Source organism: Amphiura filiformis, chromosome 5 (genome assembly GCF_039555335.1).
Source record: "Amphiura filiformis chromosome 5, Afil_fr2py, whole genome shotgun sequence".
Taxonomy (NCBI): Eukaryota; Metazoa; Echinodermata; class Ophiuroidea; order Amphilepidida; family Amphiuridae; genus Amphiura; species Amphiura filiformis.
The window spans coordinates 22,642,760-22,666,495 of NC_092632.1; the positions used below are offsets into that span (position 1 = coordinate 22,642,760).

Consider the following 23,736-nt stretch of genomic DNA (forward strand, 5'->3'; position numbering starts at 1 on the left):
TAACCATAATGCACAAAAAGTGGTAAGTAAGCTGTGCAAGTATTGCCTACCTTAAGGTTATCCATGAGTTGTGTGTCTTTGAGGTAGGGTAACAGATGCTTGAGTAAGACAACGCAGGCCACTAGGCTGGCCTCAGTTTTACTGTTCACTTTCTTCACCACTTTTACCTATGGCAAACAAAATATACAATGAATTAATTGATAAAATATGGTTAAGGCAGCTGTGTACTCTAGACATTGTTTCTTTCGCAAAATTGAGTTTTTTTGATATGTTTGTACTTTGTTATGTTTTTTATAAATAAAAGGAATGAAAATCCAGATTTGTAAACTCCAACTGCAATATTTTAAGGATTTTATTTCACTATTCCATTCGTGTTTGAAATTGAAAAGGAAAGAAAATCTTTGTTGTACCCAGCAGGGTACACGCAGCACAAGAACAACGCATCGCGTTGCGTATCGCGCAATTTGTTAACGCACAAATCGCCGACGCTTATCTGCATGCGCTGGCGCATCTTATGGAAACACTACGGAAGCACTGATTTCACAAAAACCTAGTGGTCAAATGGCTCCGCTTTAGCTGATAAAATGTGGGTTTTTTCAAGTTCTTTCCCGATTTAAATATCAAGTTATGAATGGATTTCGCTCAAACTTCTCAAGGGGCTGTGGATTTACCCGATGTTTATGCAACGTAAGGTAGAAAAATAAAAACTGCCGCATTCTCCTGCGAGATTCGATGAAAGTGCATAATGTGACCACTTTAAACTTCAACAGCCATTATTTCAATGTTCATTTTCTCGGTAAAATGACGATTTAGGTACACGATAACTCAATAAATACAGCATCTATAGGTAAGCAAATATGATCATCGTCAAAAGCATGATCGACTCAAGAAACGGTTTTCTCATTTTTTTATATTTTGGTCTATTTCCAATTTTAGGCATCATTTTGTGCAAATAGACATTTGTGAATTTTAAAAAGTTCAATTTGATGCCTTATATGGTCAATATCTCAAAAAATAAGGCCAATATCAAAAAAATTAAAAAAAAACGTCTTTGGAATGGAGCCTCAAGATTGAACTAAAAACAAAATAAAATATTTTGGAAAGAGTGTTTTTTTGTTATGATGTACCTAACAAATATTGCCAAACACTCACTTTTTTGTGATTTTCTTCATAATTGTTGTTTTTACCCCAAATCTGTATTTATATATATTAAGGTTTATTGATGTCTTGCCTTCATAAAAATGTATACTTTTATATGTCTTGCGCGAATAATTACAAAGTTATTGCACTTTTACTACATGCATGTCTGAGAGTACACAGCCTCTTTAAATATATAACTCGCTCTGACAAAACCAGGAACAAGTCGCATTTTTGACATTCCATGATTTGAATAAAAATGCATCCACTAGACAATGATAAAAATGTACGCACTAGACAATAATAAGCTTTAAAATTGTACCAAAATTATATACATAGCATTAATACTTTTCAAGATTTACTTATAATAAATGATACCTTGATATTTTTGCCAAATTGCTATTCTGAGTAATGGGCCAATTAGTTTCATGTCTTATACAGGGATTATCATAGTTCAACTATTTATTATTGATTAAATAAATCTCTTTTTAATAAGTACTTTCAAGGATTGGAAAGTCCACTTAGTCCCACAGTCAAATACCATGAAATTAAGAATTTCAAAATTTGAATATTTTTATGGGAATGTCATCTTCAGAAGCCAATAACTCAAAAACATGTCTGGCGATTTGTTCCGGGTTTTGTTGGTGCTGGTCACATATTTGATGACTGCTTATTTTCTACTGCAGACCTATACACAATGCAATACAATGCATTGCATTGCAATGCAATAATAACACTAATATATCACAACTAAAAAGATTTCTAAGCGCTTTTAAGTACACAATGCACCAGCTGTCTTTTAACACACTATCTTTTGAAATGTGTTATCAAAGTATAAAATCTAGACATTTTTTATAAAGTTACAGGTTGTATAGCTGAATGATGCAATGTGCACACAATATGCTGTTTCATCTTTTACTTTCTTTCTTTTGAAGTGAATTAGCCAGTAAACAACTGCCTTGTTTATGTTTGAAGCCAATCATTTAAATTCATTGAAAATGTGACAAAAATGTGTTATCTGTTTTATGCAAGTTCTCTTTAATTGCTTGCTTACTTCGGCTGGTTTTCCTGAACCATGGCAGCTTTCCATACCCTCCTGTCCAGCATTGCCATTCCCAGGTCAGATGATCTTTAATTAAAACCTGTTAAAAATATCTTTTGCACTATTGGAGTAATGCATATGAATTAAACTTGGCAACTATTGACTACTCACCGTTTCATGAATGAAAGGGAAATACTGCTGGAATAGAAACTGATCTCCATAGAGCAGAGCAATATCAGTGAGACAGCTAAGTACAGCCTTGGCATTCAGGTCTCCTTGTACAGTCTTTCTCTCTATGCTCACTCCATATTCATCTGAAAAATAAAATGAAGATAAATTGCACTGTTCATAAGCACATGCAAACATAATTTAAATTTGAATGTACTTCTCTAGATATATAATGTTCCTGAAAATGCATAAAGACTGACTAATCTGTTTTTCAGCAAGACACTAGGAAGCATTTAAGATTAAGATTTTCTCAACATTCATCCATATTTAAATTTCAGATGAGACTATATAGTTCAATGAACTGATAAAATTGGATGCAATTTCACCTTTGGATGCAATTTCTGTTTAGTCACTACTTTTCTGGCACTATTTCTAGTAAAATTTGAGCCCACATTAGTAATTTACTCACCATCACTACTTTCACTGTCACTGTCATCATCACTATTACTGAGTTGTTCTCTACCCACATAACACTCAGCAAGCGCCCTCAATAACTTGCCACTTAAATACGTTGCCGTGAGAGTAGGTCCAAGACGATGAGCCAGCCACATGACAGTTTCCACAGCTACATTAACCATGGTACTCCCTGGAGGCAGATCCAACAGAGAACTAACTGTTAACTCCATTGATGGACCATATGGAAGACCATCCAGTTCTTGGGTATCATGGGCAAACTGGACCTTTGCAGCAGGAAGTGGGTAATTGTCTTCTTCTGTGACATCCAGAGTACTTTTGGCATTGATGGTGCTACCTTCAGGAACTTTGACGGTCCGAGGTGATGATGTTGCAGCTGGAGATGACTGTAATGAAAGATCATAATCTTCTGTCTTATCATTGACATCATCTTTCGTCGCATCTTCAATTCTGCTTGTTGACTCTTCACTCGTAACACTTGCATCTTGGGTTAAATCATCTGTAGTTTCACCTACGTCTGATTTGATGATGGATGTTTCTTCGGTTTGACTGTTTCTCCTCTCTTCATTCAAAGATAATGCATCCAGGCTACTGCTGTCACCAGATGTACTCCGATCTTTCCTGGAATCAGATTCATCACCACCATCATCATCATCTGACACACCTGTGATCTCTAACCTAGGTGAATCTGCCCGGCCATTCTCAGCTGCCTTTTCTGGCATGAAAGATCTCTCTGGGAAGCTACCACCTTTGCTGCCAAAGAAATCAAAGGCATCTTGAGCTTCTGAAAGGAACCTAGTCCGTCCTGTTTCAGGCATCACACCTATCTGATCACCTTCGGCATCATCAAATCGTGGACAGTATTTCACTCCTGTAGTAGCCTTCACTATGAAATCCAGCAAGGACCTCAAGAACACCTTCAAGCCAAATCGAACCATGAGCTGTGATACAAATGATCTGTGAAACAGTAGTACTGCATTTGTTGATGTAAAATCCGAATCATACATTTTCATCAGTGGTTGCAAGAAGCTCTTCTTTGATGCTGCAGGTCCATAGTATTGCATTATCTTATTGAGTACAAGTAAGGATGCGTGCAAAGCTGTGTCTGAATTGGACAAGAGCTCTAGTAGGTATGGCAACAGCACACTCTTGCCTTCCAATTGAATACTGCGTAAGATTTGAGGAACCCATTTAGCAGCTATTTGGACTTTCTCTACAGCTTGTCTTCTACTACTGAGTCCATCACTGTAGACTTTTTCAATACTGCTGCTAGCTATATGTAGCTCACTCAGAAACTGATATAGAGGTGGGAAATATTTGGGAAATGGAATGATATCAGCAAAGGGTTGGAGAAGAAGACTTGGAGTCATCAGGAGCCAGGCATCTTTGAATAGCTCAGTGGTTGCTGTGGTGGTAGATGTCTCACCATTGTCTTGATTTAACAACAAAGTAATGACTCTTTTCACAGATCTGTAAAAAACAAAGTTATATTAAACAGCGACAGTTTCAGGAACTACCTATAAATTATGACTGAGTTCAAGACACATTGAGGGCTCAATGCAACAAAGTCTCATCTACATTAATGTTGTGTATAAATGCAATCATGCTCATGAATAACATTACCCAGACAATCTACTAGAGATAAGGCTTTGTTGCACTGAGCTCTTGATATTATGATTAGCTGAAAATTTCATCAAAATAATCCAAAATTTGTATTTGCTTGCAGACATATTTTAAAACGACTTGTAGCAACAACTTTACAAAGTTTATTGCTGAAGTGACAATCTGTATACAGCTGATGTTGACTGTTACTTAGTATCAGAGTTACCTGTTCAATTCTCTCTTGAGTATATTAAAAATGTCTAGTATTAAGCAATTCAATTTCTCTTAATTAATGACCTTCCTGTTACAAGACATTCAATGGGTAAAACCTTTTCCAAGCAGCAGTTAACATCAGCTACACACAAGTCATCACCTCAACAATACCATCGGCAAGCGCAAAATTATTAGTTTGGTAACAATTCCCTATTACTCATATCATGACCAGTTCTATAGTTTTATTAATCGGCAGGCCTTATAACATCACAAATTAATATCAATATATTTTATTTTGAGAATTGCCTTGTGATACTCGCCAGAAGTACCACAAATTATTAATTAAAGTCCTATAATTTGTCTACTTTATTTAACATGCACAATATAGACCAGACAGGTCAATTATATCACTCTTAGTGTGGGTCTACTTTTCGGCATAGTGGTAAAAGCCTAAGAATTCCCGCTGATTGCGTGCTGATCAAAGTATAGTGAATATCTTCAAGGCTATCGACATCCATTCACTGAAACACAAATGTTCACACATCAAGTCAAAATAAAGGTTCAATTTTCCATTAAAGGACACTTTTTCCATTAAAGTCAGCAAACTAACCCAAACCTAGAGTCCTTATTATATAAGGACTCTACCCAAACCAACCCACCTGGGTAAGTCTATGTTGTCCATCAGCATCATCTTCTGTAATATGTTGAATCTGTCTTCTAATGACGCTTGAGGATTTTGCATCCGTAGCTTGGGAGCAAGAAACAGCTCTGCGATGATGCAACCTACAGCACACATGTCCTTGCGAAGACATTCTTGACTGACATCGCAAGGTGCTACCTAAAATATAATGGAAGTGTACAATTATTTCAATGTCTGATCAGTTTTACAGGCCTGAAGTCAATTGTTAAATTGACACCTAATAGTAATGCAGTCAGAAGAAGTTAATGTTACACTAGTCCACATTTGTGACATGTTTTAAGACGTCAGGCTCGCAATCAACAATAGGTAAAGTCAAATACATGTAGGATTGATGTTGACGTCAGTATTGCGTCCATCTGCTAACTTGGAGATAAAATGTTAAGGGCTCAAAGGATATCATAAAACAGGCATGCAAAAGATGATTTAACTTAATAGTTATGACTACAGTTGCTGTCATTGCTCAAAGAGTAGCAAAAGAATGTGCACACACATTTTGATAGTGGCTGTTTGCTATGCACAAGGAAAAACCAGTGTTCATTAAGTACAAGTCCTGTAAAAATGTTCACTATGACCACATGGAAAATATAATAAAATTGTGAACAAACTACAATGCCAAAATAATAATGTTTGGACTAATTGTTCACATAGTGATATTACCTTTTCTGACACAGAAGGCAAGCCATGAAGTGCTTTGGAAGAGAAAGTATAGAATGTCTCCAGTTGATTGAGTGATGCTAGCGGATCATAGTCTTCTGGAAGGGCAATGATTTCATGCTCTGGGCGTGGCACGGATGGCTTGGTATCAACAACTTCACGAGATCTGTGTAAGGAAATAAAATAATTATTAGCCCTCAGCCGAATATACAGGTAGAGAATATTTGAAAATGATATGCAATCATTTGCAGAAGAAATCTGGACTAAATATGGATATGGAGTTATTGTAATCATGTGTCATCAAATTTCATTTTTTAAGCAGTGATCAGTTAAAATTTTAATGTTTTGTAACAAGTGATTTTGTTTCTTTTTACTCCTGATTCTGCCAGTATCACTGAAAAATAATGGCTTTATCTATTTTTACCCTGATCAATTTGCCTAACAAGACTCACCTGAAGAAAGGGAATTTTTTGATTGGGTTCTTGGTCTGCTGTGTATCATCAGTAGAAGCAGTTAGTGTACTGGATGTATCTGATGATGCAGATAAAATCTTTCCATTGGAATAGCTGCCCTCTATTGATATTTCACTCACTTGAGATTCTAGTGATACCTGATTAGAAAATAAAATATCAAAAAATAACGACAAGATTTCTTTACTTCCACAGAGAGCTGAAGAGAGTCTGTATTACTGAAATATCAATGCTGGTCTGCGATGTTTGACTGAAGAAATATGCAGCTCATCTTAAATAAACCTTACAAACATTTTCAGGCAAGAGAAAATGCTGCTTTTGTCCCTACAGTTTACTAGATAAAACAATAGGAATTCATTAATTTGGTGTGTAGCTCTCCAGCTAGTCCCAACCAGAAACCAGTTATATCTTATAGCCAGGTTGATAAAGAAGAAACCAAATGACCTTGCACACAGGATAAAACACTACCTGTTTTCTTGCTGTGATTTAAACAGCCCTGGAACTTCTGGAACAAGAGATGTATATTGTATAACACTGATCTCCTTAACACTCACAGAGGCACCCATATGTGAACTTTCTACCTAAAGAAGATCACACACTTGTGATCATTTTCCTAGATTTTTCCAAGTTTTTTTCCTTATGGAGCAAAATTATCTTCATAAGGTTGTACCTGAACCCATAATTGGCTCCACAAGGCATACCCAAGGACTAAACACCATAAAAACACCTACAACTCCACAGGATATACACCCTGGAGAAATTATAAAATTATTGAGGCAATCAATTTACAGCAATTTCTAATGCCCTGTGGAACATTTTGCCTTATATGGCACATCGTTTTGTGTCCCCACAAGGAAAATTATCTTCATAAAGTTGTTTCTTAACCCATAATTGGCTTCACAGGGCATAAAGATCATACTTTACAAATCTAAGTATTGGTTTCAAGACCAAGATGGCAACACTACAAATATTACCAACCTCTTTATCAGAGTCTGTCCCCAGACCTTCCTGCGTTGCTGCATTGAAGCTTTCTGCTTCTACTCCTTGTACCACAGCAGTAGATTCATTGAGGTCACTGCCCATTATTCCTTCAACTGATGCCACCAGACTACTGGATATGAAAGAAGGTGCTTCTTGAACGTGACTCTGGAAAGGGAACATAATAGTGATAGAACACATATTTATAGAGTAGCCTGCAAATAAAAAGGAGTAGTATTTGTTGAAGAAACCCACTTTCATAAAACAAAATTGTTGAACTAATCAACATTATTTTAAGTTATTCTCACATTTTTCCTTGTAATTTTACCTCATCTTTTTCTGGTTCCATTGCTTTGTTGACTGTGACATTTTCCTCCCTTTTGGGCTTCTTAGACTTTATGACAGGTGGTATGGATCCCATATATTTGGATTTGGCAAGTCTTTTTGGATGTGGTACATTGAAGAGTTGCACCACACCATGTGTGGTTGGATGAGTATGCTGGTCAACTAGATGTAGGCAGACATTCTTGGCTTTGACTGCTGCAGTGCCTGTAAGCTGTCAAGGAATAAGAAATCAAAAGTTGATTTGATTTGATGGCAATCTGGAATCCACAAACTTACTCTGCTGACTTCCATGGTTGCACCCTATATCTATCTGTGAATATCTACAAAGATAAACACTTGTACTTTCCTTAAAGGAAAACCAAAATCTTGCACACATTTCATGTTAATGCACAAATTGGAAACTTCCTATTACTTTGCAAATTGCAAAATATTTTTGAAATAAACATCAAAGGAATTTGATGGCCCAATTCTCGATGGCTGCCCTAAAATTTCCGACCTTAATATGGCCCTGACCTGCCATTTAACATGAGGTTTTAATATTCAGAACTTAAACCTTTGCCAATACAAAGGAAATAAATACACAACATCTTTATATTTACCTTGTAGCCAAATGTGAGATCAATCCACCTGTGCAATCTGTCCGACACATGATCACTTTCTAGCACCGCTCTATGCTTCTTAATGAAATCTTCCGTCCACTGCACCATGATGGTACCTCTAAATCAGCCATGTCTACATGTCTGGACACAAAAATATCTGGATCACTGAAAAACTCTGGAATGCATTCATCTGGAGTCCATTCTTGCAGCCTTTGCATACTGGAGGGGTACTCTCCCGGTACCCAGTTGGCTCGGACATGACTACACAGCACACTTTTAGGGGTCTTTCTGGCGTTATATACAAAGAAGGTTATTTCAGAAAGCACATCAGAGATATGGTGAGGAATGTGAATGGGCGAATCTATTGCACTACTAAAGGAACTTGCAGCCATGTTCAATGCTGCTTCATATGTCAAATCTAACTGACGATCGCCTTTGTTCAGGCGATATTTGGACTTGGTGAGATCGCGATAGCCACCTTCAGGTTTAGTGAAGTCCATAACCCAAGGAAGCACTGGATGGTAGTTGGGGTTGCCTTTGTTTCTCCCAACAAGGTGGTTGAGGATCATGAGGTAGTCATAATTACTAAGCTTGCCTGTCAACCATTCCAAAACAAGCTCTGGTAACGACTCAAGTTTCCACTCATGATGAAACTCATTCTCTCCTTTTCCACTACCACCTATGACCTTTTCTTCACTTTGTTCAATTTTACTACATTTCGTCATCTCCGAATCAGAGCTCTTAGTTTTACTTGCACACTTGAATAATGTCTCCCATCGAGGACCTCGCATACTAACCCATAACTTTGAATTCACTGCAAAATCTCTCAGACTCACATCGCCGCATGGTAAGCCAATCTGATGGCAATACTGAACAGCTTGTAGCAACTGGTAGACTACAAACAATGGCTTCGCGTATGACTGTCCTAACATTGCTGGGCTGAATGTCACACAGTCATGCAGCGTGTTCTCCAGGTATGGTTGTAGTATGTAGAATGCATTCTGGCATTCTATGATACAGATTGCTGGTGTAATGTTTGGATGTGGTACAGCTATTGTTGTGAAGTAGGATGCAGTTTGGGTGAAGTTTCGACTTCCTTTGGCTTGGATAATGGGGCACTGGTAAAATGCTTGCAGAACATCTTTCAAGTCTACAAATTGGTTCTGAAACAGTAATTATTAATACAAATTAGTCACAATGCATAGTGTATCTTTAAAGCAAAAGCATATTTCTATTTTAATTACTGCTGGGGTGAGTAACTACCCTCTGTTTGCATAAAAGCAAAACATTAGGAATTGCAGATCTGTAGGCTGCATACAAATCCATACCAAGACTGAACCTGTCATAAATAAAATTATGTCAAAAGGGTACAGTGGCTGGTTCAGCAGTACAAGCTGATTTTGATCATCGTGTAGTTGCCACTTTGAACCACAAATGTGTCATCACATTGTGTACTTACACAGGGCTCTTCATCTGCCTCTCTCCATAATGGATACCTGCACCTGCTTTCCTGCTACACACTCGCTAGGCAAAATCTGCACTGCTCGTCCTCCAGCAGCATATTATATTTTGCATGCTGCATGGCTTTGGTTAAGGTCTTTGCCTTTGGTGCAAGAGGTCCAGTGGCGGCGCCAGGAATTTTTTTCCGAGGGGCATTGAGGGGGCAAAGTGAATTTCAGGGGGCAAAATCAACAAATTTTGTGCAAAATTAACACAAAAAGGTGAAATTTCGTAATTTAGGGTTTTTACTGGGGGGGGGCAAGAATTCTGACTTGGGGGCATTTGCCCCCTCATGCCCCATTGGCACCGCCACTGAAGAGGTCCCAGGTTCAATTCCACGCAGGACAAAAACAAAATAATAATAATAATTTCCGCTCTCCCCGGGGCTCATCTGGTAATGGCGGGGCAGATGACCCACGATAAAAGACCTCGCTACAGTCGGTTCCGATCATGGTAACAAGCCCGATTGTTGGCTACACTTGACTGTCCTGCAAAAATTCCCCGACCAGCTATCTACGGAGACCCACTTCGTTCACCAGGTCACTTGTGCCTGGCCAAAGTTTAGTCAGCGTTATCTCCTAGATTTCAGCTGTTAATGCCTAGATATGCATGACATAAAAAACAATGCAGGGGGAATACAGCCCCAATGCTTTAAAAGAGAGATAGGTACTCCAGCCTGTGAACACAAGCATGAGCCTTTACCTAAAACTAAATCTTTGTAGAACTTCCAGTAAATCTTACCTTTGTGCTCTGTTCATTGTCACCATGCAGCACATCATACTTGGTATACTTATCATATGCTTTCCTCCAGATGGTCTCATAATTCTGCTTACCCATACAATGCATGAATTCCACAAAATTCAAATCCTGCATCATCAGCAAGTTTGCCTTGATTTTTGGTACTCTATGTATGAAAACATATTGAATGGTGATTTTGGTTATATTGGAAAAAACAAAGGATATGATGCTTTAAAAAAAAGCCATATTGTTACATTTGCTGAGCAGGATGCCCTCAATCAATATTTTTCAAAAATCTGGGTTTTTTTACACGATTGCAATGGTCTTTATTAAACTAACATACACTGCAATAATCAAGAATTTAGGTGTTGTAATTTTGTAAAAACTGAGATTTTGAATAAAGCGCAGGAACCATTGTTTAATTATTATGATGGAAATACATGCATTAGTCGAACATGTATACATTGTTCATAACCCAGTACGTACATGGTCATACACACATCAAAGGACTGTGCCGTAGTACGACTGACGGAGCGACACGCAGTGGCGACATCCCACAAATTGAGGCCGAAGGGGACAAGAACCAAAAAATTAGGAAAGTTAATGGAATTCATTGCTGGATGATAAGCACTGCTTAATTTTAGACACAGCTGGTATAAATCTGGGATTTTTCATAATACATGTACATACATTAGCAAAGAAACTCTATCATTTCTAGCATTGGTAATTATGTACATGTAAAGTGTAATTACAAATTAAAGGTTAGAAATCGATCTCTGATTATTACTTTATATTTATTTGATTTCTGCAGTAGGTGATCTAATTATGTGAACTTACTGTAGATTTGATCCATCACGGGGTTTAGCAATGGCTTGTACAACTAATTTCTTCCATGGTGATTCTATCTTGCCATTGTAGACATTAGGAGGAATCAGATCAGGTGAGGAGGTTCTCAAACTTCCTTTAGGTGGAACTAGGCCATGTCTTAACAAGCTGAACAACCATTCTTCTAAAACCTGGAATATAAAGTAGATAAAGGTTATGTTGCATAACAAGGATTTTAAATCATGGCCTCAAGATTTGCAAAATCTAAGTCGGATGTTTGAGAAGTCTAGCTTTGAATTTGCTCAAAGATAGCTTCAAATTTGTGGTTGCTTGAGAAGTCTAGCTTTGAATTTGCTCACCGATAGCTTCACATTTGAGGCTAGAGACCATTGCATTCAAAATCTAGTCGGATTCGCTGAAGCATGACACCATGTAAAGCAATGGAAGTTCAGAAGTAAACACAGCCGATCATGACCAGCGCTTGCATCAAAAATGTTGCTAAAATTGCACTTCAACAAAATTTTAGGCTGTTCAAAATTTTACTCAAATACAGGTGACTCATTGAAATAACTTTCATCCAAATGTCAACATTAACACAACAAATAACATCCGTTGCAAAAAATGTCAACGCTGTCTGCCCAAAAAACAATAGCAACATACTCTAGCATCGAATGCATAACTATTGTGTGCAAATTCAAAGCTAGATTTCTTGAGTAAATTCAAGGCTGGAGCCCTGAGCTCTTGAAATCTAGTATTAGAAATCAATAAAGTATGACACAGAAATGAAAGTTCAGAGTAAACATAGATAATCAGTGGCCGATTGCATAAAAATTGATGTTATTTAAAAATTGCACTTCAACTAAATTTTTAAACAGTACTGTTCAAAAGAGGCAACTATTGCTTAAAATGATACAGTTGACTCATCAAAATAACCTTCATCCAAATCAAAATAACTTTCATCCAAATTTAAACAGGCAACAAGTGTTGCAAGCAATGTCAACGCTGATCTACCAAAAAAAAACCACATAGCAATGGACTTGAATGCATAACAAATTAAAGCCAAATTATAACATTTGCTGAGGAGAACGCCCTAAAAAAATGTTAAATTCTGTTATTGGTAAATTGTGCTTTACAAATCCACTTGATTACTCATGTTTTTAAACGTTTCATCTTCCGTCGGAAGACTTCATCAGTAATGTGATGAACCAGCAACACTCCTACTCTCATCTCCAGAGGGTGTAGTTCTTTGTAATAGCTGGTCATATGATTGAGTGAGTATGTCCCTTCATCGCGGTTAATAACGTTTGCCCCCCATTTTCCGATCCACATTACTTACCATGTTTTGTTGTGATACATGGTCTGTGATGGCGGACTTGTTAATTTCATCGACCAACTCCTTTCGAACAGCGCGCATGAACTTCCTCCTGTTATCTTTTCAGATTCTTTTAAATGTTCTTTCAGTCTTACCCCGAAGGGTCTGCCGGTTTCCCCAATGTACCACTTCTTGCAGTTTTTGCATTTGCATGGTATTTCATAAACACAATCGCAAGTTTTGGTGGCTTCTATTTTGTCTTTGGGGTGCACGAGGTTTTGTTTTAGCGTATTGTGTGGTCTCATGGTTCAAGTGTTGCTGGTTCATCACATACTCATTACTGATGAAGTCTTCCGACGGAAGATGAAATGTCTAAAAACGTGAGTAATCAAGTGGATTTGTAAAGAACAATTTACCAATAATTGATATCTAACAGTCCTGATGAACTTATTCAAGATGTTAAATTCTGGTTTTTACACGATTGTAGTGTACTTTAGTAAACAAAGATACTCTGCAAAATTCAAGACTTTAGGTGCTGTAGTTTTGTCAAAATCTGAGATTTTGAATAAAACACAGGAACCATCGTTTTATTATTACGATGGAAATATTAGTCGAACACGTATGCGCTGTTTATAACATAGTACGTGGTACGTCGTACATGGCATACGGGACACACACACACACACACACACACCCCCAGACTATCGTACCGTCATTACAACCGCCGGAGTAACATGCATTGGCGCTAGTAGTAATTTCCAATTTTCTTTGCTTTCCCTCACTTGTTCGGCTCAAAATTAAAAGGGGACATATCTGACAGTAAAAGCTAACATTTTATGGAAAATAAATACTAATCTATTTTTAAAGAAAAGAATATGGCTTTAACTATCGTGTGCAAATTTGAAGCTAGAGTTCTTGAGTACAATGTGTTTACTTCCAAAGTTCCATTGCTTTACACGGTGTCATATTTTATCAATTTCTACTAGATTTTAACAGATTTGGACTCTAGCCTCGAAGCGGTAAGCAAATTCAGGGCCTAGCCCTAGATTTCGATGAGAATCACAGAATCGATTCTCGTATTAAAGGAGTATTTCATGATCCTAGCATCCTCTTTTTATGACATTTTTCAGTAGATATCCACGCAAAAAAGCTTATTCCCAAATTTTCAGTTGATTCCGATTTTGCGTTTGCGAGTTATGCATGATTATGTGTATTACACTGCTCCATAGACAATGTGTTATAATTTCGTTCTGGTATAACGAAATTCAAATTTCACGATATCTTTGCTAAACAAGTTAATCTGCAAGAAATTGTTTGTACATAAACATTATGATGTAGCCAGAGGTTTCCAGTGATATAAAAATCTCAACTTTTTTTGAGAAAAGTGGGGGGATGATGCTGTGGATCACGAAATACCCTTTTAAATGATTCTCATAAGATTCGGTTGCAAGAATCAACTTCTCTCCTTGTATCATCATACAGTATTGTGCAATGACTATGATGGATTTTGATTCTCGCAACCAAGACGAAATCTTTGCCCTGCTTTTCAAGTAATTTGGGATATTATTATATTAATTTCAATTAAAAACTTCCCAAGTTCAAGTTCCAACTTACCAAAATGACCAAATCCTTATCTACTGCTTCTACTTGCTTGGAGTCCAGGCACAGGTCATCCACTACATCTTGAATGATATGAGCCATTGTTTCTTGGCATGGCTGGTAAATACAAAACAAATATATGGAGTTGAAATTTAAAGTTACATTTCATTTTATCATGCAATTCAATTCATGAACAGTAAAACACTGTACTGACAAAAAAAACCTTAAAAAAATTATATTGGTATGGGTATGGTGTATATCTCTTAATTAAACAACTTGAGTGTAATACTTCCGTACCTTCTACAAGATTTTATTTCAAAATACTTTTTTTAGAAATCAGCTTACCGAAAATAAATGCGATAATAGCACTATTTCTGCCCCAGATTTCTGTACTCAGCTACTGAGATTTCCACAACATAGCCGTCTCTCCCACTTCCTGTATTGAATAGTGCATTAACCTTTGACCGGTTCGTCTACTTAAAAGAAAAGGATCAATTTGATTATTTATATTTGTGTGATAACGAGAAAATTGGATAAAATTTGTCTAATATGAACTATAAATAAAATAAAATTATGATCTTATTAAAGAAAGCAAAAACAATACCTTTGAGAAAATGTCATGTGCTGTTTGGAAAGAAATATTTTTGAACTTAGCCCTACATATGTAATAGACAAATCCAATACGTTGACCTCATGTGAACTTCTCGTCCCACGAGGTCATCAAGATTTGTTTTGTTTACAATCTGCCTACCCATGTTCCGCTCACACGTCATCTGCTTTTATTTATGACAGGTAGATGACTTGAAGCCAAAGCTGTTTTACTGAATGTAACGTGTTCAATGTGGCTTTTTAGGGGTTCGTGCTAGAAGTTAACTTGCAGGTGAGGGACAGGTGAGCTTCTCAATAGAATGATTTGTTTGAGTCTACATTGTCTTTGTCAAGAAATTAAGTAAGCTTAAAAAAATGATTTTTTTTTTCTAACATAACAATGACTTTTATTTATTTATTTATTTATTTATTTATTTATTACACTTTATCACAGGTATATACAATAGTTATAATATAACATCAAAATATATTGCACATGAATATTCAAAAGTACATACAAAAAAAAAGCTATTAGTATTAGCTTGATTCCGCAAAGCCTAAACGGATGTTGGCCAGTATCTAACAAGAAGAAGAAGAAGAACATCATCAATGAATACCGTAAAACCTCGTCTACACTAGCATATAGTGTGTTTTTTGATGAAAGTTAAATTAAAACGAGACGGTCGTAAATTTGCCAATACAATATAAATAGATCGGTCTTACAAATATATCATATGTTTGTATCGGTAATTAATTTGCTCAAACACCATATTTATAATTTTGTTGATGGATGGCGTCTGGATTAATTTAACTTTCATCAAAAGCATTCTATATGCTTGTAGATGAGGTTTTACGGTATTGCAACATTTCCATAAGACCATTTCTTTTCCGTAAAATGCTAATTTCAACTGTCAGATATGACCTTTTTTATTTTAGCCTGAACAGATGAGGCAAAACAAAATAAATCACTTTTTTTTCGAGTGCATATGACACCTATGCTAGGCATGTCCACATTGCATATAAAAAAATTCTAGAGATTGATCGACAAATCTATCTACATTGTACTATCCACGATGACATGATAGTTTACTGTGTGGATAGACGATAGAGTGTGGAACTATAACTATTAATTCAGTCACTCAATCGTCACCAATCGTCACCAAGTTTAATGTTACCGAAATTGATTTTGTCTTTTGATGACTCTTCAGTCCAGAGCAAAGTTTGCTAATGCTAACAATTCACCAATGTATCATCTCCAAATTTCAATTGCTTTCCACGGTGTCATGCTTCACTGATTCTACACGTTTTCAGGTAGCACCATGTTCTAACCTCATAGCCATCATCAGTTCAGTTGTCAGTGGCCTGCCAGAGGATAGACTTTTCGATCAAATTCTAGAGAGCTACCTTCAAAAAGTTGCAACCACACTAAATGGCATAACTGTATCATAGGGAAATACAAAACTTGCATGAATGGCATTGGCATGTATCATGACCCAATTTGTTATGCAAATATACCACCAATGACTCTTCACAAAAGAATGTCAAAGGTCATAAAACACCAATTTGGTGTCTTCCGCTCCCAAGAATATATACCTATAAAAGGCCTGTGGCTGGTCACAGCTCATAAAAATAATGAAAACAATAATGGAAAAAAGCCATTATCACACCCCAAAGACATGTAGGAGAGTGGAGTAAAATGAATTTTTTCGAAAAATAAAGATGGTTTTCTGTCAATTTTGAGGCTAGGTTAATGTAAAGAAAATAGCATCATTTATCATTCTCCATTTATTTTCCACTTTTGCAGGTCCGATGGGCTTGACGCTATACCCGAATGGCAGTATGGTGGCATCAAATATGTTATGTAATAATCTATGTAGCAGCAACTATCACCAACAAATATGTACTATCTGTACTCAATTTCACCTACCCAACACTGTTCCAAGGATGGCAGACATTAGTTGGCTTTGTCATCACCAGAATTGCTGCATCTCTAAATCAAATACACCTGTCTCCTCTTGACAGGACGAGTCTAAGAAATTGGCTTCCAGCAAGTCTCTTATACATCATAGTCATTTACTCAGGTTCCAAGGCGTTATCCAGAATACCAGTGGCAGCTTTTGTGGTTCAACATAACACCATCGAGATACTTGTATTTCTTGGAGAGTGGTTGTATACAGGTCGGTTACCGAGTTACCTCAACCAATCAGGTTTACTGCTCATTATAGCATCAGCTGTAGGAGTGTGGATTAGTGACCCACAACTCAGTCCTATTGGTTACACCTGGATGCTTATTCATGTCATCTCATCAAGTATCTATACCCTACAAACTATAATAAGACAACCGCTGAAAGAGGTCGACCAAGTACATTTCAATTATCTTACTAGCGTTTTAATTCTTATCCCAGCCAGTTTTGTAGAAGGGGATATCTCTGCTATGGAAGAATATCCACACTGGACGTTATATAGATTTCAAACAGGTTGTATTATGAGTGGCATATTAGGTGCAACACTGATGATGATACACCTTGCGTTAAAGCAACAATCAGGCACAATAAGTACTAATATGGCATTGACTGTAGCCAAAGCATTTCTAGTAGTCACATCTGTTTTTGTATTTGATGGTGTCATTTATACAGCTCAGTTTACTTTCAGTATAGTTGCTGGATTAGTTGGACATTGGTTGGTTTGTTATACCAAACCACAGTTTGATCCTGATAGTGCACATGTACCTCCAGAAGATAAGGAGGTCAAAGAATTGCAATAGAGGTAAATTATATTTTTCCCATTCAAGGGACTATCTGTAATCCCCGAAAAGGGGTAAACATATTTTTACAATTGTTATGTGTTTTTTTCATTATGAAAAATATTGACAAAAAAGGAAGAAAATGGCAGTGTTGATAAATGAAGCTTATTCAGTTACATAGCAACAAGTGTCCATTTGCACAAACTCCTCAAACATAGATTTAAAATGTGATCTTTCACATAAGGTCATGTAATATGTCTCATCACTTGCAGGGTACCCTGGTATTTAAACATCATTTTTCATGATTTTTGTGATTTTCTGATGTTAATAGCGAATCACAGATTGTGTCTTTAACACGGCTGTGTACTCAAGACGTTGTTTCTTTCGCAAAATTGAGATTTTTTGATATTTGTTACTTTGTTATGTTTTTTATAAATACAAGGAAAGAAAATCCAGATTTATAAACTCCAACTGCGCTATTTTATGGATTTTATTTCACTATTTCATTCGTGTTTGCAATTTTAAAAGAGAGAAAATCTTTGTTGTATCAGCGAGGTACGCTTGCGCAACAACGCTTGTCGGGCTGCGTGTCGCGCAATTTGTTAACGCACAGATACGCTTACGCATACGCCGACGCTTATCTGCATGCGTGGCGCATCCTTTGGAAACACTAATTTCAAGTGGTCAAATGGCTCCGTTTTAGCTGATAAAATGTGGGGATTTTCAAGTTCTCTCCCTCGATTTGAATATCAAGTTATGAATGGATTTCGCTCAAACTTCTCAACGGGCTGTGGATTTACCCGGTGTTCACGTAATATAAGGTAGAAAAACGAAAACTGCCGCATTATCCTGTGAGATTCGATGAAAGGGCAAAATGTGACCACTTTAAACTTCAACGGCCATTATTTCAATGTTCATTTTCTCTGTAAAATGACGATTTAGGTACACGATAACTCAATAAATACAGCATCTATAGGTAAGCAAATATGATCATCGTAAAAAGCATGATCGACTCAAGAAACGGTTTTCTCATTTTTTTATATTTTGGTCTATTTCCGATTTTAGGCATCATTTTGTGCAAATAGGCGTTTGTGAATTTTAAAAAGTTCATTTTTGATGCCTTATATGGTCAATATCTCAAAAACTAAGGCCAATATCAAAAAATAAAAAACCGTTTTTGGAATGGAGCCTCAAGATTGAGCTAAAAACAAAATAAAATATTTTGGAAAGAGTGTTTTTTGTTATGATGTACCTAACAAATATTGCCAAAAACTCACTTTTTGTGATTTTCTTCATAATTGTTGTTTTTACCCCAAATCTGTATTTATATTAAGATTTATTGATGTCTTGCCTTTATAAAAATGTATACTTTTATATGTCTTGCGCGTATAATTACAAAGTTATTGCACTTTTACTACATGCATGCCCATTATTACAGTGTAAAATTTGTTAGTTTTTAAGTTAAGTATTACAATCAAAAAAGAAGTTTGTTGACGTCCTATAAATGGAAGTGCTGGAGGCTGGCCCCTCCCTTCCTCTCTCAAACGTAAGTGTGAAATGATTGATATTTAAATTATTTTTTACAAACTTAATCTGACTTTTGACCCTCCCCAACAAATGGATAGTTTGTCAATTGTCATGAACTATTGATTTGTTGACTTACCATGATACCATCCGTAGCTTCCAAAGAGTGTGCAATTAGTCTTCATGTAATTATACTCAGAGTTGCTTAGTATCAAGACAGGTATTATACACAGCAAACACAAAAATGTTTTTAAAACATTATAAATGTGTCAGAAACACATTTTGGTTTTTGCCAGAACATTTTAATAACATTTAAATGTCAGGTTGTATAATGGTTGTGAAAATATTTTATATAGTTTTATTTGAATAAAAAAGTTGTGAAAATGTTATATTATAAAACAACCATGGCAAACATTTTTGCAAAATATTTTGTCATCACTTACAAAACATTAAATAACATTGTTATTGTTAGAATGTTTTGCCACAAGTTTTCAAAAATGTTTTTCGAATGATATTAAAACGTTTTATACCCAATATATAACCTGACATTTAAATGCTTTCTGTAAAACATTTTGTGTTTGCTGGGTACAGCTTATAAAATAAAGCTGTTTAATCCCTCAATGAAGTCTTGACAATAGGCTAATCTGGGTAGGCTTACATGAAAGATATAATCAGAGTTAGCCTTGTATCAAGACAGGGATTATACAGCTTAGAGAATAAAGCTGTCTAATCCCTCAATGAAGTCTTGACAATTCAGTATCAAAGTTACGTAATGTTACTATGTCAACGGGATCACGCTCTTGAGTAATGAACCACGATCGAAACGATCACCACACAAAGTATATGGCACTCGAAGGCATACCAAAAAAGCGTGATCCGGTAACCAAGAGAATTACGTAACCACTTCGATGCTGAATAGGCTAATCTGGGTAGGCTTACATGAAGGATATAATCAGAATTAGCCTTGTATCAAGACAGGGATTATACAGCTTAGAGAATAAAGCTGTCTGATCCCTCAATGAAGTCTTGACAATAGGCTAATCTGGGTAGGCTTACATGAAGGATATAATCAGAATTAGCCTTGTATCAAGACAGGGATTATACAGCTTAGAGAATAAAGCTGTCTAATCCCTCAATGAAGTCTTGACAATAGGCTAATCTGGGTAGGCTTACATGAAAGATAGACTGTGCAATGTAGATATATGTTGTACCCACAACCATATTGTATTACTACCCTTCATACTATAGTAAGAATTCCAATTGAATGAACGCAGCTTTCAATAGCGTGATGATTTTTTGCGTACACTGCGCGATGTACGACAGCGTGTGCGACTGTGCGTGAGTAACGCGGTAGTGAATCCAACCATGCCAACACACTCGTGAGTGGTTAGCATTGTATCCAAGGTTGTGCTTTCGCGTTGTAGTTTGAAATACGCGATATACGATCGCGGTTGTATCAGTGCAGCCGTTGAAAGCTGCGTTCATTGAATAGGAATTCTTACTACAGTCCAACCTCTTTTATCCGGCCATGATGGGACCAAGCATTGTCCGATAAGTGAAAAAATCCGGATAAGTGAATTACATGTAATTCTGTATTGAAAGTTCCAAGGACTGAAATTGTGACAACAAAAGATTGGGCTAATATGGGATAATAGCACTAAAAGATGGCTTTAGAGTGCTTTATGTAACATAGATATGCCATTCTAAGCATTCAGAGCATGGAATTAAGGTGTTAAATCATCAAAAACACATTTTCCTGTGAAGATTTCACAGCCGGATAACAGAGAGATCCATATAAAAGAGGTCCGGATAAGAGAGGTTGGACTGTATAAGTGATTACATGTAGACACTAAAATGCAGTGGCGGGGCCAGAATGTTTTTTCGGGGGGCATTGGGGGGGGCAAAGTGAATTTCAGGGGGGGCAAAATTTGCAAATTTTGCACAAAATTGCCGCAAAAAGTGGAAATTGATGTGATTTGGGGTTTTTTGCCTCAAAAGTGGCAAACTGGGGGGGCAAGAAAAATATTTGGAGGGGCAAATGCACCCCCTTGCACCCCCACCCCGTAGCGCCGCCACTGCTAAAATGATGGATGCAAGCAATTTGTTATACTTGTGCGTTAACTTGATTGGGACCAAATAGGTACTTGAACTTCTAGCTATAGTGAACTCACTTGAACTTGTTACATTCCGTATGATATGGTTTGTAGAGTGTGTAACATAGTTGCAAAACTGAAAAAAATATATTATAAAGAGAATGGTGTATATTATATATTCTGATTTCTTTCCAAGATTGTGGAAAAAGGTCATCAAAGTCCAAAGTCTATACAAGGGACACATTCATGATTCAAAATTGTTCTTAACTTGTTGAAAACCACACCAATGTTTTTCTCTGGTCATGTGGATTAAAAAAAACAAGTTTGACCTGTCTGTTTTGATACTTTTAGGGGGAAATGCACATTAGTTTCTGCATAAGTGTGTACAATACGGTCACGGTGTGACCATATATTTTTTGTAGCTTCTGTTACAGGGTTGAAAATTTACTAGGAAGCACCTGTATTTCCCATTCTGGTAAATACTTGTACAACAAAATATAGTGGAAATAAATGCATACCAGAGACTTGATTGAAGTTCACTGGGTTAATTTGTTGACCATTTCACATAACAACAATATCACATGTGATGTGACATACACATATTTTAAGTGAAATGGACAACAAATTGCTTTGTGTGTAGGTAAAACGTTTTTTTAACCTTATTTATGAACACTTTTTTGGTTTGGTTATAATTTGGGATGTTATCATTAGTTATAAACCATATGTCATGATTCTACCCCCTCCCCTGTCCCCTACAGACCTTAGTCTATTTCTTATGGGCCCTAACTGAAAATATTTAGCTTATCTTACAAATAGATTTTAAAGTACCAATAAAAGGAAACCAACATTTTCACAGGTCATTAGGTCATTCAAATGAAATTTTATATAGTTAGTGAGTCCTCAACTCATTGAAATCTCAACAGTCAACAATTAGGCCTACATGAAAGATAAACCATTGTTATGTCATTATCATTAATTAATTCTCATATCCCCAGTATAACAGCTTCAGAAGGACCTACATTTTGGCATATTTGTGTAGATGTACAATTGTAAAAACTCTTGTTTTGTTAGAATTTCTAAGTGATATTTGGAAGGCAAATTCATTCATGTATTTGATGCATTCATTTTCAGATACTATATACATCGTATTTTTCAAATAAATTTAAAAGCAACACCAACAAGTTCTCCTTGATGTGTATTTTGTATTGTCGAGAACTACAGGCACTTCAAAGCTATAGCAAAATATGTACACATGTCACCAGACAGGATCTTACCTAGGATTTAACAAGTGCCTGTCAGCTTCACCAAAACTCTCTCCATGTCCAAACTTTGAGCTTGAAGCATAAACCAGACCTCTGCACCTTCTGGGAGTTCAGTCAGTTCGAATTAGAGAAGGAGAACCGAGACTCGATCACCATCTTGATACAGGCATGGAGCAAAAATTGGGGGTATTTGGTTTCCTACAGAATGCACTTGAGGCATTCGTTGTCATGCAAGTACCAAGACGCTTCAGGTTAGACGCAGAATTGTTTTCGTTCGTCTCCGTGTACCGTCGGTAAGGGCCCGAATACCCCCAATTTTCTCCCCATAGCCGATGGCGTGATTGTACGTGGCGGTATAGGAGTCCTTCTCTACTTCTGTGGTGTTAATTGATTTTGCCTGTCCCAGGAGCAAACTGCCTGCCCAAAATGATAGGTGGCTGGCTAACACCCTTTCACCAGGCCCATCAACAAGGGGTCAAGTAGGCAAGTAGACCTATATTGAAACTGAGTGAAATTGTCTATTTTTTCAAGAGCCTGTTGATCCCATCATCACTTGCTTAGATAGGCCAAATGAGATGTATACCACAGGCCTTGCCGTTTGAGGCAAGCCCAAACTCAATTTCTAGTGAGCAATTTTCCACTCGCCATAGACACTTAATATTGCTTGCTGTGAATCGCCCAAAATTGACCCAGGACTTTCAATGTATTATATTTATCATAATAAATTAGCTGATAATCACTGAAAACAAGGTGTCAACAGTGCGTAAGTGGTTCATATTTGTACGAATGATCTTTCAGACCTAGAGTGATTCAACTGCTCGCCAAGCACCATGCTAGTGAGTGATTGACTAGTCCACTCGCCCTTAAAATCTAGATGGCAAGGCCTGATACCACCAATTAAATTAAAATTTTCCGCAACTCCAGTGTCCCTTCTCATAGAGTTTCCGGGCACTTCTTGGTGCAGCGTTTCTGGAAAGGGATTTTTTAGAAAAAAAATTTGACCTTTTTGAAAACGGAAAACTTGCCACTCTACAGTAACCACATTATGGTAGAACACAATTGTTTACCATTATGCAGTAAAATTGTTCTTGGTTCAGATGTCTAAAAACTATGGGTAAAATAAACATAGGGAACATTCAGTAAAAATGAAACTCATACAGTATTTTCCTG

General features: G+C 36.7%; 2 protein-coding genes across 3 annotated transcripts in view; one reads left to right on the plus strand and one right to left on the minus strand.

Annotated features, from left to right (window-relative positions):
• The window catches only part of LOC140152071 (WD repeat-containing protein 81-like), a 31,154-nt gene extending 16,367 nt beyond the window's left edge, over positions 1 to 14,787 (minus strand). The window contains 14 exon segments of the mRNA XM_072174370.1: positions 51 to 167; positions 2,351 to 2,493; positions 2,817 to 4,291; positions 5,296 to 5,474; positions 5,994 to 6,156; positions 6,443 to 6,600; positions 7,439 to 7,606; positions 7,767 to 7,994; positions 8,383 to 8,477; positions 8,480 to 9,545; positions 10,624 to 10,786; positions 11,458 to 11,636; positions 14,372 to 14,473; positions 14,702 to 14,787. Of these exon segments, the coding sequence (XP_072030471.1) occupies positions 51 to 167; positions 2,351 to 2,493; positions 2,817 to 4,291; positions 5,296 to 5,474; positions 5,994 to 6,156; positions 6,443 to 6,600; positions 7,439 to 7,606; positions 7,767 to 7,994; positions 8,383 to 8,477; positions 8,480 to 9,545; positions 10,624 to 10,786; positions 11,458 to 11,636; positions 14,372 to 14,458 (4,221 nt within the window). The 5' untranslated portion in view covers positions 14,459 to 14,473; positions 14,702 to 14,787.
• Positions 14,788 to 15,097: 310 nt separating this feature from the next.
• LOC140151826 (UDP-N-acetylglucosamine transporter TMEM241-like) lies at positions 15,098 to 18,035 on the plus strand. 2 transcript variants are annotated; one of them, XM_072174152.1, is made up of 2 exons: positions 15,098 to 15,247; positions 16,749 to 18,035. In XM_072174152.1, exon 2 carries the CDS (start codon positions 16,776 to 16,778, stop codon positions 17,706 to 17,708), a length of 933 nt encoding a protein of 310 aa, XP_072030253.1. In that variant the 5' UTR covers positions 15,098 to 15,247; positions 16,749 to 16,775; the 3' UTR covers positions 17,709 to 18,035. The 2 variants fall into 2 exon arrangements, with proteins under 2 accessions (XP_072030253.1, XP_072030254.1); XM_072174153.1 differs by having other exon boundaries at positions 15,098 to 15,236.
• Positions 18,036 to 23,736: the final 5,701 nt, after the last annotated feature.